At 39.2% G+C, this 15,775-nt stretch overlaps 1 protein-coding gene across 1 annotated transcript in view; it reads left to right on the top strand.

The window, feature by feature from the left end:
- Positions 1-13,111: 13,111 nt before the first annotated feature.
- The window catches only part of LOC139971893 (thyrotropin receptor-like), a 62,982-nt gene continuing 60,318 nt past the window's right edge, over positions 13,112-15,775 (top strand). Inside the window, exon 1 of the mRNA XM_071978715.1 lies at positions 13,112-14,421. Coding sequence (XP_071834816.1) covers positions 14,150-14,421 — 272 coding nt within the window. The 5' untranslated portion in view covers positions 13,112-14,149. The remainder of the gene's footprint in view (positions 14,422-15,775) is intronic.

Below are 15,775 nucleotides of genomic sequence, written 5' to 3'. Positions count from 1 at the left end.
AAACTATTCTTAATTAGTTTTTTTGTTTATGTGAAAATTCATCTACCGTACATTATCCAACACGAGTTTCTTCGGAATATATAAATATATGATCGAAATACTTCCGACGCCACTTTCAAGTAAGAACTAAATTTAAGTTATCATAGCTTTGTTCATGATCCGGGAAGAAGGCTTTCACACATGTCACCCACATACATCTACGAGTGTTAGCTCAGTGGTTAACGCCGGTGACTTTCAATCATAAGGTCCCGAGTTCGAGTCAATCCAAGATTAATGTATGTCGTCCAGTTTCATGAGTTGTTGACAATTGACAATTTATAATCATTGACGTTAAATATGAATCTAAGAGACTGACTTCGGTCAGCTTGCGGCTTTGATAAGCCAATGAGGCTTCTTCGCGAGTTCCTGCTTACAGGAGGATCTAAAATACATCAGGCGCGGCGGAACGGGAAAATTATTGGGGGGGCTAAAATGTGGAAACTATCTAAGCGGAGCGCCACCATCAGTTGGCGCGGAGCGTACAAGAAAATTTTGGGTTTTTCAAACCCCCATAGTTGGCCGGAAACGGCACTTCCCGAGTGTTTTATGCTGCGAATACCTAGCCCTAAAATATGGGTCTCAAGCCTGCAATTTCTCAAATTGCACGTAAAAATCTGTAAAAACATGGTAATTTGTATATTCGATGGTGTTTTAAGAGAGTAGCTATTACTCGTAGTGTGCTCGCAAAGACGTTTTTGAGTGTAGTAAATTACTACTTGCAATTAAATGCAATAATTAAATAAATGTTATAAGAAAAAACTGAAAGCATTTCTTAATGTCAACAAATGGGTAATTCCAAACCATGTGCAGTTGCCAACAAATTTCTATGAACCACTGTCACGAATGCATGTACCCTAAACAGTACAGGTGAAATGCTAATATTGTGTTTTTGTTATCACACTTAAGGCACTTTAGAAGGATAAACCCTACGAAAGATACATCTCCAATTAGAAGAAAATGTCCCTGAAGGATATATCCATGGGAAATGTGCTACCATTAGAAGGATATATCCTTCAGGGGATGTTGGAGAACTGGCTGAAATGAGGCAAGTCATTGGCCTAAGACGAAGTTGTGTTGCGCTTACCGGTACTCACACTCACTGCTTCCACTTTTCACGGGGCGTGAAGACGCGGTTGGGGTTACAATGTGGTCTATAGCCAGGGGATGGGCCGAGGGTCCCCCAGCATTTACTAAAATTATTACACCTATAATAGTATATCGGACAGATCGACAAGTATGCATTGAAAAATGGGCAGATGCACGTTTCGGAGCCTTGGTAAATATTGGGGGGGGGGGGGCTTATCATGCATTTGCCCCCTCAACTTTTTCATTGGGGGCTGAGCCCCCCCAAGCCCCCCTGGTTCCGCCGCCACTGAAATACATACATACACAACTTTTCGAATTGTTATATTATTGATAATTATAAGTTTTAATCTTGGTGTGTCTTTTTGATATCAGAGCTTGTATAAAACAGAGAAAAAAAATTCAGTTAATTTAATGACGGGCTTCAGGTGGATGGGATGATGGTGGGGGGGGGGTCGGTTGCGTGACGGTCTTGTGCACATTCGGGTTGCAAATCTTATTTAGAACAGTTGTATATACCCTAGCATGTAGCTGTGCTGAACCTTGGATATGTGTTTTAACGGCATGGACATGTGTGATGACTTCAAACACGGATCCTTGAACAACAAAGTTCTCAAATCCACTTCCCAAAAACAAAAGGTTTTCTGAATGATATATGCATTCTATATAGTTGCCCACCAGAAATCAGCAATTTTTCATATTTGTGTGCAGTTGTTTGGGCAATATGAATAATCCTATCTATTTTGTGTTCACAAAATGACAAATGACCTTCATGACTTATTGCTATTAAATTTTATCATACTAAAGGTTTGCCACAAATCTTCAAAGTTTATTCCCAGGTACAGTGCTATGACCGTGTCAGTGAGAGAAATCATAAATCATTTGAACATTAATGATCATTATTTGACTCTCTGTATAATAGAATTCAATGGCCGGACCTTTGACCTTTAAGACACAGACCTAGCATTATTCCAGTATATACATATGCAAAATATGTATGGTGTTTCACTGCATGTGCATATATTGTACCGTATAAACAATACCGTCAGTAGGTTGGTTGACAATATATGTGCTCGAAATGGCTTGTTTTTCCCCATTTTTCATATTAAGGACCAATCTAGAATCATCTTCGCCATTTATAATTATCTCCCCGCAGTCTACAGCAAACAGTACAAACTTAATTGAGAGCATTTTATGATCTCCTCATCCAATTTACGACATAGGTCTACAACATTAAATAAAACGAAAAAGAAATCTTCTCGAAAACAATAAGATCAATATAAATCCTGCATAAAACCTTCCAACCAGTGAAAACTAAAACTAAAATGAGAAAACTTCAAATTGCCAGCTTTTGTTTTCGGTTTTGGTTTCAACGGTTCTTTCAGATCTTAATGAAATGTTCATTATATCTTCATCACCGACGAGTCCTGAGTTGAAGTTGGTTCGTTGGTTGCGTTTATATATATAACTCATCCCGTTAATAGACTGATCCACGGTATATCTTGTAGAGTTATAAATTTAGACCACTTTAGGCCTTCAGAGAGCAGAGTAAAAGAATTGATCTGAATTAACATCATTAGCCGATTATGCCTATAGCATATCTACAGGAGACGTAGCTAAATTCTAGCCGATTTTGTATGCTTGATTATGGGTATCGGGATGTACACGATCGTTATTGTCATTAACAGGCAAGTCGGGCTAAATGTAGCCTACGGAATTCAATAATTTTTCACGAGCTCTACTTTCGGAGTAATTTTTTTTAGAATTTCACGGAACATTTGGACTATATCTATAGTAGAGTATATCTTTGTGATAATTCAAAATTGTTTTGTTATTTTATGCTAAGTTACAAAACGAATAACTTGCAGTTTTAACCATGGGCGGAGAAACAGGGGGGTTGGGATTTTTAACCCCCCACTTTTTGAAGGGGGGGGGGGTTGGCCCACACAATCAACCCCCCCCCCCCCCAGTTTTTGCCAGTAATGTTCTGTTATAGCCTATGTTATGTGCTCCAAATGGCATAATAAATCAAATTATTAAATTTGAAATTGTTAAAGTCATTTCAACCTTTTACCTGATACATCAACAATTAACAAAACCGAGTTAGAATTGACCCACACATTATTTCTAGCCCCTTTCCCCCACCTTGCGCATTGGAACTTGTAGCTCATAGCGCTAACTTCACCCCACAACAGACATACACAAAATAACGTTTTGTTGCTGTTGAATAGATTTGGAACTGTATACATACACTTGCCAACTTCAACGAGGTGTTTTTAAGTACATGTACGTAGGCAATATGAGTGTCGAAATCTGTCGCTAGGCTAGCGCGCTTTGGCACTATCAATGCGAGGTCGATTTCGCCGCACGTGCCTTACGTCCTACACAGCACCGTTTGGTAAAAATGTACTCTTATTGTTTTTAGGCATGAATTGATAATTACATTGGTTGTGTTGTAGGGGACTACCTTAGGAGTTAGGACTATTTTGGCAAAGTTTGGAGTATGTGATGACTGTAGATTGAAATAACTGCCTGTTGCTAACTTGCTATGGCCACAAGCCCACACAATTTCGCGGAACTGTAACTTGTTGACAGTTTTCGTATAAAGTCAACGTAAATATTTACGATTTGGGCACTTCTGTTTTTAATCGTCAGTGAGTCATACTTACGAAAGGAAACTCTACAAATGCAAGTATGTTGGCCTATAATCATGGTCAAACTTGTTCGTGGGTCATAAAGAGTGAAATTCCAAACAAAAATAAAGAAAAAGAATGATCAAAACATGATCGATTCAAAAGCCTATAGCGTTACGGTTTATGTTTGTTAATTGGTTTAAGTTTAATTTGTTTTAAGTTTGTTTAGACCACACGGCACGATAGTCATGCATAACTGACGTCACACTTCGGTAGGCCTACTCTATAAAAACGCAGCGTGTAGAAAATTAATGACTCATTCGGTTTCTGTACACTGCAAATTCAGTCTTTTGACACCAGAATGTAACACACGCAATCTGGTGCAAGGGCGGCGGAACCGGGGGGGGCACAGGGGGCACGTGCCCCCCCACTTTTCCTCAGGGTTAAAAATGTGCCCTTTTTCTACATAAAAATTGAGGTGTCTCAAGTTAGCAAGAGGCCAGGGAACCAGAATGAACACTCGGGAAGGGCCGCTTCCGGCCATCTGAGGGGTTTGTAAAACCAAAATTTTTCTTGTACGCTCCGCGCCAACTGATGGTGGCGCTCCGCTCAGATAGTCGTACATACAACTTTGCAAATGCTGGCTACGCCCCTGACTTTTAATGAATATATGTGGGTCAAACTCAAAGCTATTTCGAATGGAAACAATTTGTTAAGATATTAACAAGAAATAAACTCTAATTCGGAAGATTCCTACATTAGCAACTAGCATGATTTCACCTCATTTGTCTCAATAGAAAACTTGTTCCCTGTTTCCCAATTTGCACATTGGATATTGCAGTGCTAGTATAGTAGTGCTAGTATTTTCCTTCAGGGGGGGGGGGGGATGGAGTGATGTGTATACGCAAATAAGATAATACAATAAGAGATATAAAGGGTACTAAAGGGTACTAAATATCAGGCTACATCAGTCCAATCGAATTTCTGCAAAGTGCCCTTTGATGTCGGTGCCCCCCCAGATTAAAAGTGCTTCCGCCGCCCTTGATCTGGTGTTCAAATAATTTTGAACTGACTTGTGTTAAGATTCTGAACACTTTTCTCCCTAAAGTTTTGAACGTGCACAAGAAAAAGCTGGATGCAGTGGACATTATTCAACTAGCTCGGGAATTTGCAGGAAGGTCGCAAACAAGAAAGATTGCTTTTTCTTCACCCAGTCACCACTTCTCACGGGCATGGGCGGCGATCATGGATCAGCCAACACAAAGATGTTTCGATTTCTTAAATTTTGAGCGCTTCTGGGAGCAAGGAATTGGTAAACTGAGGAATAAATGGCGATCATAAAAAATTGCCTGAAATTGTTATCAATTTTAGGGGTGTTGCTTACTGCCATAAGGCACGGGAAGTGCCGTTTCCTGCAATCTGAGGGGTGTGCCAGACGAAAAATGTTCTTGTACGCTGCGCGCCAACCTGTGGTGGCGCTCCGCTTAGATAGTCATCACCTGCTCACGGCCCCCCCCCCCCCAAATTTATTTTCGCACGACGCCCCTGCCTGTGATATGGTTAGTGTAGAACTATTATGCTGTAACTGACTGAGAGTATCAAGGACAGCTAATAAAACAACATACGGTGCTCCAGAATATTTTGCACCCACGCGGGAAAACTGCATTGAAATGAATTTTACTGTATCCTATATGTTGCACTGGTAGAGCGCATGCGATTCAGAAAATCCATGGTGACCGTTTATTTACAAGTTGAGAATACAACATGAAGAAACGAAAATTCTTGCTTTTCATTATAGTAACACATCAGTGACAGAACATGAGATTTCAATTTTCAAAGTATGAAATGGTTAAATGCAGCTTTTCCAGGCCTGGGCAGTGCAGTGCCATTTACTGCAATCTGGGAGGCAATATTTGCCAAAAGATTCTTGTGCACTTCGCGCCATCTTATGGTGGCGCTCCACTTAGATAGTGAGCCAGCAGTTATGACTTTTTATTTCATCAATGGCCTGCAACCCCCCCCCCCCCCCACTTCTGACAAGAAATCTCCGCCACTGGTTTTAACTGTATCCTAACAGTTCATTAATTTCTCGAGAATAGATCCCCTGTATATACAGATTTGATACAAATCCAATATCATTATAGGATTGCAATAATGTTAAGGTGATATATACGTTAGTTATCTGCTGTGTTCGAGGGAAGAAACGTGTTTCAGCCATTCAGATAGAACTTCGTTAGAACTGGTTAGTAATTCCTAACAGTTGGACTATAATTTTATGTTGCACGCGTATATTGTTTAACTCCTACTTTTTCACTTTTTTTTATAATAAATGTACATTTGATGCATTTCTTGAACTTTTCGATACTGTTTCAAATTCGAAGCCGTGATAAACGAAGATGTGATTCCTCCTTCGTGTGTAACATGTGAAAAAGAGAATCAAATATACCGTAGCCTACTACAACAGTGGCTGTTTCAACGGATACTCCACATGTAGACACACGAACAGACGAGGGGACAATATTGTCTCGGTATAAAGTTCTACCGCATTCCGGTGACTAGAAGAGGACTAGAAGTGAAATAGACAGGAAATATAGACAGGTAAAATTTAGATTTTCACCTGGCAACTGGTAGCCTACTGTGGTATATACAAATATATACAAATAAACACGGCCATGGTGCACGACGTATATACATTTGAGTTACAGCGAATTGGATGCTTATCACGTGGAACATTTATATCTATATACCGCCATCTTTTTCAATCGTATATAGTAACCCAAGTAAAAAATTAAGGATAGTTTCTAACCGTATGACAAAATGTCACCAAAAATACAAGTCCTTCAGGCATGGCTTCAGGTACACATACAGTATCATGATAACACTGTCCTCTTCTTCTACTTTAATATATATATATAATATATAATATAATATATGTATATTGTTATGATGTCTCTCCTATATTGAAACAAGAGCTACTATAGACATATATGTTAATTAAAATAATATTGAAAATATGACATTATCGAGCCACCTGTGCTAGTGTGCTGTATTTCGTCTTATGTTTCTCTTTATCAAGTTGATTACAATGTTTATTTTCTGTAATGAAATTGTGTGTAGGAATGTTGAATTAAGCATACTGAGGCTCTTAACATGACCTACTCATGGCAGGACATTCGGGTGTCAAACATATCGACATATTACCTTGAAAATATGAAAAAGAAAAACATGAGAAACAAGAGAAAAAAAACAAGAGAAAGTTAGACTTTTTCAGATCCTTGTGGTACGATGACACAGGTTTACAAAATGGCAACTCCCAGATATGGCTTTTAAGCTATGATATCACCCAAACGGAATATGATGTTTCTTAGTTGTTTGACGGAGTTGTTCTTCACAATGATGTAACCTAAAGATACTTGTTGGAATTTTGTCCCCTTTATTTGCAAACTTATTTATCCAAAATCAGAAATGTAAAGGCCCGGTCACACTACAGCGATATTTTATCGGAATACGGTCCGATTTTTCCGATTGTAGGCCGAAGAGTGAGGTTTGTGGTAGTGAATGTAATGAATGCAGTGGAATATTCGAATACCTACTCCAAATCTGAGGGGTTCTGGAACGGACTACATTCTGAAGTGACGTCACATCGAAAAACGATAAAAATCGGAAGAGTAATCGGATAGCTATCCGATAAAAGGAAACGGAGTCAATGTCAAAAGTTAGGAGAGGGCTATTCCACATCGGAATGGCTCAACAGATAGCAAATCAGGTCCTTTATCACTGTGGCTAGAAGATCCGAACGAAAACCTGGCTGTTTCGATTCCTCCGGGAAAATCGGGTAGTATTCCGATAAAAAATCGGTATAGTGTGACCGGGCCTTAAGACCTACTTCTACTGTAGAAAATGTTTACTAACTCTTTTACGTTGCATAACAAACACCTCTTGTGACTTAAAAGGAAAGTACCTTATTAACCGCAACACCCCCCATCCCCCGCCACCCCCCCCCCCCCCCCAAAAAAAAGAGTTATAAAGGCAGTCTCCTCTCTAAATATCTTATTTTATAGTCTATTTAGGTTAAGCGTATAACATTTTATAGTTTACTAGATTATTGTAACAATGTAAACGACCACAGAGGATACATTTACGAGCGTGAACGTGACTTTCCATCCGGATGTAGAGAAAATTAAAGAGACAATTCGTTTGGTTAAACTAAAAACAGAAAGGAAAAGATAAAAACAAACCTTTCTTTGCAGTCCCTCCGTTTTTAAAAAGATCGTATCATACCCCATTTCACTCATTTCATGTCTTAACTGTAATCTATCTTCTTTCTCCACAAATTGAACAAATGTCGAACATTTACAGGATTCAGTTGTTACTCTTTGTAAATTGTCATAGATCGTTAAACACGGATAATTGTCGATAACATAGATCTTTTAAACTGGTTCTAACATATTCTATACTTATACGTTCCTCTCAAAAGTGCAAGATTGCTTTGCCTCGTTATAGCCTACAGACAGACACAGAGATAACATTTCACTGAGGAAGATGAGTACAGTCTTTTTGTAAGATTCGAATGAGGTTTTCTTGGTATGGATCTATTTCTCGCATGTGATGGAAGGTGAAGTGGAAAGGCAGAGGAGGACTAGTGATACAGATGGTATGTGTTCAAGGAGAAGCGTTTACAAACCGAGGTCAGCATTTGTGACCCCCCTCCCTCCCTACCCTTCGTTACATCTAGAAAGAACATACAATCACTTATATGCCGTAAACAGTTTGTGCCTGATAAATTAATTCCGACGTCACAGAAGTTGCAGACCCTCCGCCATTAGGCTAAAGAAATTGGTATTTATCTTATAGAGAGATATTTTAAGTATACAAAGGAACAGAAAAGAATATCAGAAATATAGTTATCCATTATTCACAGAAACTCTATAATATAGAACATATTATCAGTGTCAGTAAGAGTGAGGGGTTAACGTTGAATGAACTGGGAGAGGGAGAGGGAGAGGGAGGGGAGGGGGAGGGGTCCGTGGATAAAGTTTTAAACAGAACAAATAAATACCACAGTAAGGATGAATCGCTCTCGAACCGAACGCGACATCAGTACTATATATAAAAAATATTACAGCGATGTCACGGCTGTTCTAATCTTGTATGATTTACATTGGGCTACAAGCACAGGCGTGTTGTTTGGTATATGTTCTCAAACTTAGCCCGGCCCTCCACAGGATATCTCATTAATGGGAAAAAGTACCAGATAAGCTAAGCAACCCTACATTAAAACATAAGGATCCTATATATTATTATTTTTACGCCGTTATTTATATAGCGCATAATCCACAAGTTCTATGCGCTTTGACAACTATACCTGCATCCACGATTGGTCTCCCCAGTTCCCTCCCCTCTCCTTCCTCTACAACACCCCCCCCCCCCCGCCCTCTCCATCCGACCAATGTTAACTGTATGGTATTTGGTTTAAATCGTGGTTTTGATGTAACTTAAGGGCATACAAAGGTCTTCCAGGCTTATGGAATATGCATGTAAAGCTATTCGTCATATATATCATATCGGATATTATGAACGCTATTATGATTACGATTGATCATAGTTAGACAACCTATAGTAAGTGATTGATGAATAATGATTGATGTAATCAATGTTCCACTATGACAACTGTGCAGCCTCGATATATATGCATTAATAAATGTACATGCTCACATCATGCAATGTCAAATCAAACTAAATATTTCATTATTCCTTTAACATGAAAGGAGGAATAGCCCTTGTGACACGAATTCATGTGCGTTTCAACTAGTTCCGGATTTACACTTGGTGAGACCCAGGGGGTGGGGGGGGGCTTTTAAAATATTATGTGTACTATATATATATATATATATATATATATATATATATATATATATACAGGCGCGTATCCAGGATTTTCAAACCCGGGGGGCGCGAATTACTATCTAAGCGGAGCGCCACCATCGGTTGGCGCGCAGCGTACAAGAAAGTTTCTTATTTTGATACCCCCCAGATCACCGGAGACGGCACCTCTCGGGCTTGAAATAACCAACCAGATGTACAATTTTTGCCTGAGAACCAAGTATTTCCTAATAGTTTTTTTTTCCATCCATAACCTTTTTGAAGATTGTCAACCCGGCACACATCACGTTCGACCTGATCGCATCTCCTGTGGGTCTTTGCTTTTGAAGGTGATTCTACGTCGCGGCCCACAATACCCGTCAGCCCCACTTTTCAAGGTTTTAAGCCCCATATTTGTTCAGAATTTGAAAATTCACATTTCTCGTGAATAAACTCAGTTCAAAACATACCCATAATGTTGTACAAAATTTCATCTATGGACAACCAATATAGAAAAACTTCCATCAACCCTAACAGACCGGTCAAAATTGCACGAGTAGAGGGAAGTGTGATGCAGAATGTTGGTCAGAAATTTTCGAAACTTCAGACACAGTTAATTTATTGGTGTACAAATATTAAAACCTCTTATAACGGCTATTATAAAACTTGGTTGAAGGAAATGAAAAAATAGCAGATATTTCCGAAACCGAACACTACACACATAGGCGTAGGAGGCGCGGCGGCAGTGGCGGAGCTAGGGGTATTGGTCAGGAGGGGCGAGAATGGTCTGTAGGGGCGCTTTCGACACTATCTAAGCGGAGCGCCACCACTGGTTGGCGCGTAGCGTACAGAAAATTTTTGAGTAAAGATACTCCCTAGATCGCCGGAAATGACCCTTTCTGGGCCTGGCTAATTTGCAGATAAACGAAGAATAAGGTGTCATCGCCAAATTACACCAACAAAATGTGACAAATGTCAATAAGTAGATAAGGGCGCAATAAAAAAGTCAATAATCTAGAATAAGTAAAAAGTGGTAAAGAGCTGAAAAAGGCGCCAGCAGTCCATTTGAGTCCGTCAGGGGGGCATCCGCCCCCATAACCGTATGGACGCTCCGCCACTGCGCGGCGGGGGTGCAGCCCCTAATTCGCCATTACTAATGTAAAAGAGAGTTTTGACATAATTGGACCTCCGTGCTTTTTATACATCTACATGAGACATGTCGTTGTTTACATTAGCATCCCGCGGTATACTGCGCAATTTTAACGGAACGTACGGTACATGATGGCATGCGATGTAATAACCGAGGCTTGCTTATATGATATTGACATTAACACGTTGAGCGCGCGCGAAAATTTTTGGTTATTTTTTCAGGCAAGTCGGACAGTTTTGAGGCTTTTCATCCTGGAACGCCATTTTCATGCTCACTGATATGATGTGATATCTGCTGTTTGCGTTACAAATTCAAACAGGCGCGTAGCGAGGAATTTGTAAAGGGAGGGGCGAAGCCTGTAGGCAAATTATCTAAGCGTAGCGCCACCATAAGTTGGCGCGAAGCGTACAAGAAAATTTTGGCCGAAAATGCCTCCCAGATCGCTGGAAATGGCACTACCCAGGACCATTTGTTAGCGCGAAGCGTACACGCAAATTTTGGCCAAAAATTTCTCCCAGATCGCTGGAAATGACACTTCCCAGGCCTTGTAAGTTGCATCTAAGCACTTTCTATTTTGAAATTACTTAGCGATATCATTTAAAAAAATGCTGAATGGGGGGGGGGGGGCGGGCGGTCGCCCCCATCCCAAAAATCGTCATGTTCCCCGACGACGCTGTCGAGTTCGAGACCAGCCACAGTTGGTTTCATAGCACAATTCTACACACGCGTTATGATAGACCATATATAGTATATATATAGATCATTAGTGAGAGAGGAAAATGGAAACGTCAAAAAATGGAGTTGTCGGTGTAAGGAGTAGGGTGAGTCACACATTTACGAAATCATTGATCCGTCACTGGCTACCCTTCAGCGCTGTAATGATGTCACTGTTCCTCTTTCTCTTCCCGATGTCTTCGCGCTTTTCTTTTACTCCCTCCTTTTTTCCTTTTTCTCTCTTTCTTCATTTTCATTTCCCTTCCTTCCTCTCCTCCTCCTCTTTTTCCCCCTTTTTTCTTTTCTCTCCTCTTTTTCCTACCCGGGGGGCGCGCGCCCCCAACGCCCCCCCTGGATACGCACCTGATATATATATATATATATATATATATATATATATATATATATATATATATATATATATATAAATATATATATATATATATATATATATATATATATATATATATATATATAAATATATATATATATATATGAAAATAAATGAAAATCGTAATGAGTTGGAACAGTGAAAAAAACTTTCAGCCTCCACCGGGATTCGAACCACGGGCCTCCCGCTCTGTACGCGGACACCCTAACCACTAGGCTATGGACGCTGATTGTATGTCCAGAGGTTCGAAACCGGTAAGGAAGATCGTAATTCCACTGTAGGCGTTTGTCTCCTATATCGAACAATACTAGTTCTGTTTTTGGTGACATATTTTGCCCTATACTCTAGAGATCAAACATGATGCTATCCAACTCGAAAATCATTTGTGAACAAATACGTTATATATATATATATATATATATATATATATATATATATATATATATATATTATCTGGAACTAACAAATTTCGAGGCCCATGCGGCTTGTGAGGCCCTCAGCTGTAGCATGCCTACATCGGCATTCGTTTCAACATTACTCGAATGTCAAAAAAAAGAGCATAAGGATAAAATCTTGCTCTGCCCTGCCCAGCTTCTCCGTCATCATTCATTTGAAATGAAACGTGACTAGCCAAGCTACTGACCTATATTGTTGTAGGATATATATATATATAGTTGGTATATCATATCTAATCGATATTTTCAAATGCTAGCTGAAAGAGATGCTTTCAGTGCCAATGAACCCACGATATGATGGGATAAGAGGAGTTAAGTATCCTCCTCCGCCGCTGCCTCTCATAATTCCATTCTAGTATACAATAGACATGTAGATACAAAGTATGTTTAATGACCATGTTCGCAATTTTATTATTTTACAGGTTTGATTAACATACATTAAAATAAATAACAGTAATGTATTTGGATTGGCTGTCTGGGTGTTGATAAATTCAAATATGTTATTCCGAGATAACCATCTTATGGAGTCTAAGCAAATCTTGTAAATAAACTGTTATTGAAACTATGACAAATAATTAGAAGGAAAACAGTTACAAGAAAGCTAGCTTTAAAACTCCCACGGCGTAGACAAACGACTATCAATGTACACTAGTGTATATTATATGCACATGCAATTAAGTGAAGGGCAGATATTCTATGGACCGTATCCTCTACCGTACATCCGTACGCTCACCATTTCTATTCGAGTTGAAATGAAAAGGGGCTAACCGCTTGAATCATTTGTCAGTGAAACTGATAACACGCTTAATAACACTCAACGTAAAGATTACTAATTAGTTTAGCTCACGGTGGCTCCAGTATCCACTCGAAGCTACTACCGGCAAGGGGAAAAGTAAATATTCTGGACTCTTTTTATGGACATGATGCAGTTATTCGGTGGTTAGTTGCTTTCAGACAAAACGTCGGATATGGAGCCTTAGATAGGACTCCCCTGGATGAACCTTAAGTTTGCTGATTCGTTCATGATGGTTATATCTTATTTTTTCTAGAAGTTTCATCAGACAGATTATCATCCGCTACCCCAAGAACTGCTATTAAGTCACTTCATTCTTCGTCTTGTTGGAGAAAGGTTAAAAAAGAAGGAAAAGGTGAAAAAGAAAGGAAGAAAAAAAGAAACTGACGATTTCTGATGTTGTCAACCATTACTTGAAATCTGAGTCGGTTATTTCTCCGCTCTTTGAGCTATTTTACTCTTGCCCTCCGTCTCGAGAAAATGAGCAGTTTTACTTCATCAGGATTCCGATCATCCAAGGGCGGAGAGGATATTTCAAATCATCTTTAAAGCTACAGTCAATTACCCCGTTTATACTCCTGAATGCGTACGAAGAACTGAATACAGATTTGGGTATCGCCTGATTTCTGTTATGAAGTCGTGAGCAACATTACTTCTAGTTGAGAAGGAGTTTCGTAACGAGAGTAAGAGGTATCAATTTCTCTCTGCTTTTATTTCTTGCGATGTTTTAGATCGAGAAGAAAAAAAGGTCCTTCCATCGATTTCTGGTTTTACTAACAAGGAGATTCAAAATCAGAGGATTGTATTTTAGACATGTCCTTCCATGTGAACTGAGTTGTGGTTAATTCAAGTAACACAATTACAATATTTGCCGGTAAGAAGAAGGCCGGAAAATTCTTCAAGCGAAACTGGCATTTTTGATTACTTGGTTTTGATTCATTCCTCTACCTGTCTACTCTTCTGTCTAGTTTTTGGATTCCCTCGCTTAAAACTTATTACAAGACAGCTGAGTAAATCGAGTTTTCAAGTATGTTTTCTGGACGTTCGTTGATCGTCTTTTTGCTGGTGTGGCAGACGACGCTAGCGGATTGGTTCGTACATACCGTACCGCCAGAAATCAAGCAAACTACCACGGTTACCATGACAACATCCCGCGATGCAACGATAGAAGGGACCCACAGATTGACAGGTTGCGAAGATAACGGGTGCGTGTGCAAGGAAACCGACAGGATGGTCGAATGTAGAGGATCAATCTTTCCATCTTTGAAAAACATCAATTTACCAACAAACACAGAAATATTGTGAGTATTAAACCTTCATTTATTAAACAGGAGCCATGTGCCCAACCGTCATGTTTAACTTGCATTTAAATCCGGCCGGTTCCTCCCCGCCCCCCCCCCCCACGTTCCACCCCTCTCACAGCATCGCAGAATAAATATAACAACAATGCAATAACTGTAGGAAACTTGCCGTGTCAAAAAGTAAACAGAAGAAAGACCCAAAAAAGGGGGTGGGGGGGGGGGGGAGATAGAACAGTCTGCAGAGTTGTTGTACATTTAAGACTTGTTCAAGTCTTTCATTCGTAAACATAAACGAATATGAGAAAAGTAATATTTATCTTCTAAAATAAAAAAATAAAAATAAAATGCTTATAATTGGCTGATTTGGAGAAGTTTTTCACAACCTTAATTATGAGGAGGGCTTTTGGTTAAGATTTACGTTAAAAGGCCTTTTATATCTTTTAATTCTTAATAAAGGTGCCGGGGGGGGGGGGGGTGATATTGATGGGGTTTTCTTAAATTTATTTTTTATATTTAATGTCAAGCTATAGTTTAACCGATAATTATTCCCCCCCCCCCCCCCCCATTGAAAGTTATCGCATAAACTGATTTTTCAGTCTAGTAAATTATTACGTTAGGACTAAGGAGCGGGTTGTATACGTATGAGTATACGACAACTAAAAAAAACATATACTTTCATGTGACTAAGTTCAGAGAACAGAATGATGTAATTGGGAGATGGAGATGGATGGAGGCAAATTACAGTGAAGGGCCTCACACATATATCGAATAACACTTTACATGTTAATTATCACTTCATACGTCAATGTTTTTATACCATTGCAAAATAATCACGCATGTTAACTTGTCAATATTGAAGCTTTAATAGTTTTTCCTTATTGTAATTACTCAAACGGCTAAAAATTTAGTCTAAACGTCGGGAATTAGCATGCAACCACTTCAGGTATAAAATAAACATGTACCTTCGCAAAGGGAATTTTAAATGTAGAAATATAGTTAAAGAAAAAAAAGGTATTTATTATCTGTAAATTGCTTCCATTTGAAATACAATTTTCGTCTGAGAGACTAATATCTAAAAGTGACCTAACACTAATTGACATCCTAAATTTCAATATCGCTAAGTGAAATTTTTCATTTGTGCAATCAACAAATTAATTATATGTATAGGCTTGATAATTTCCAATTTTCAGTCGACTTCATGTCATGATTGGCCTCGAAAGAAACACTGATCATATTTAATTTCTTAACTTTATATTTTAAAGCACCGAGGATGCATGCGTAAATAAAGTTGACGCACAGCAAAAGATGTGAGAAACAAAGTTATACCTCCCTCTCCCACCCCACCCCGCCCCCT

Source organism: Apostichopus japonicus, chromosome 8, assembly GCF_037975245.1.
Source record: "Apostichopus japonicus isolate 1M-3 chromosome 8, ASM3797524v1, whole genome shotgun sequence".
In the NCBI taxonomy this organism is placed as follows: Eukaryota; Metazoa; Echinodermata; class Holothuroidea; order Aspidochirotida; family Stichopodidae; genus Apostichopus; species Apostichopus japonicus.
Note: the sequence above shows the minus strand (reverse complement) of the source record. Positions and strands in the feature narration are given on the sequence as shown.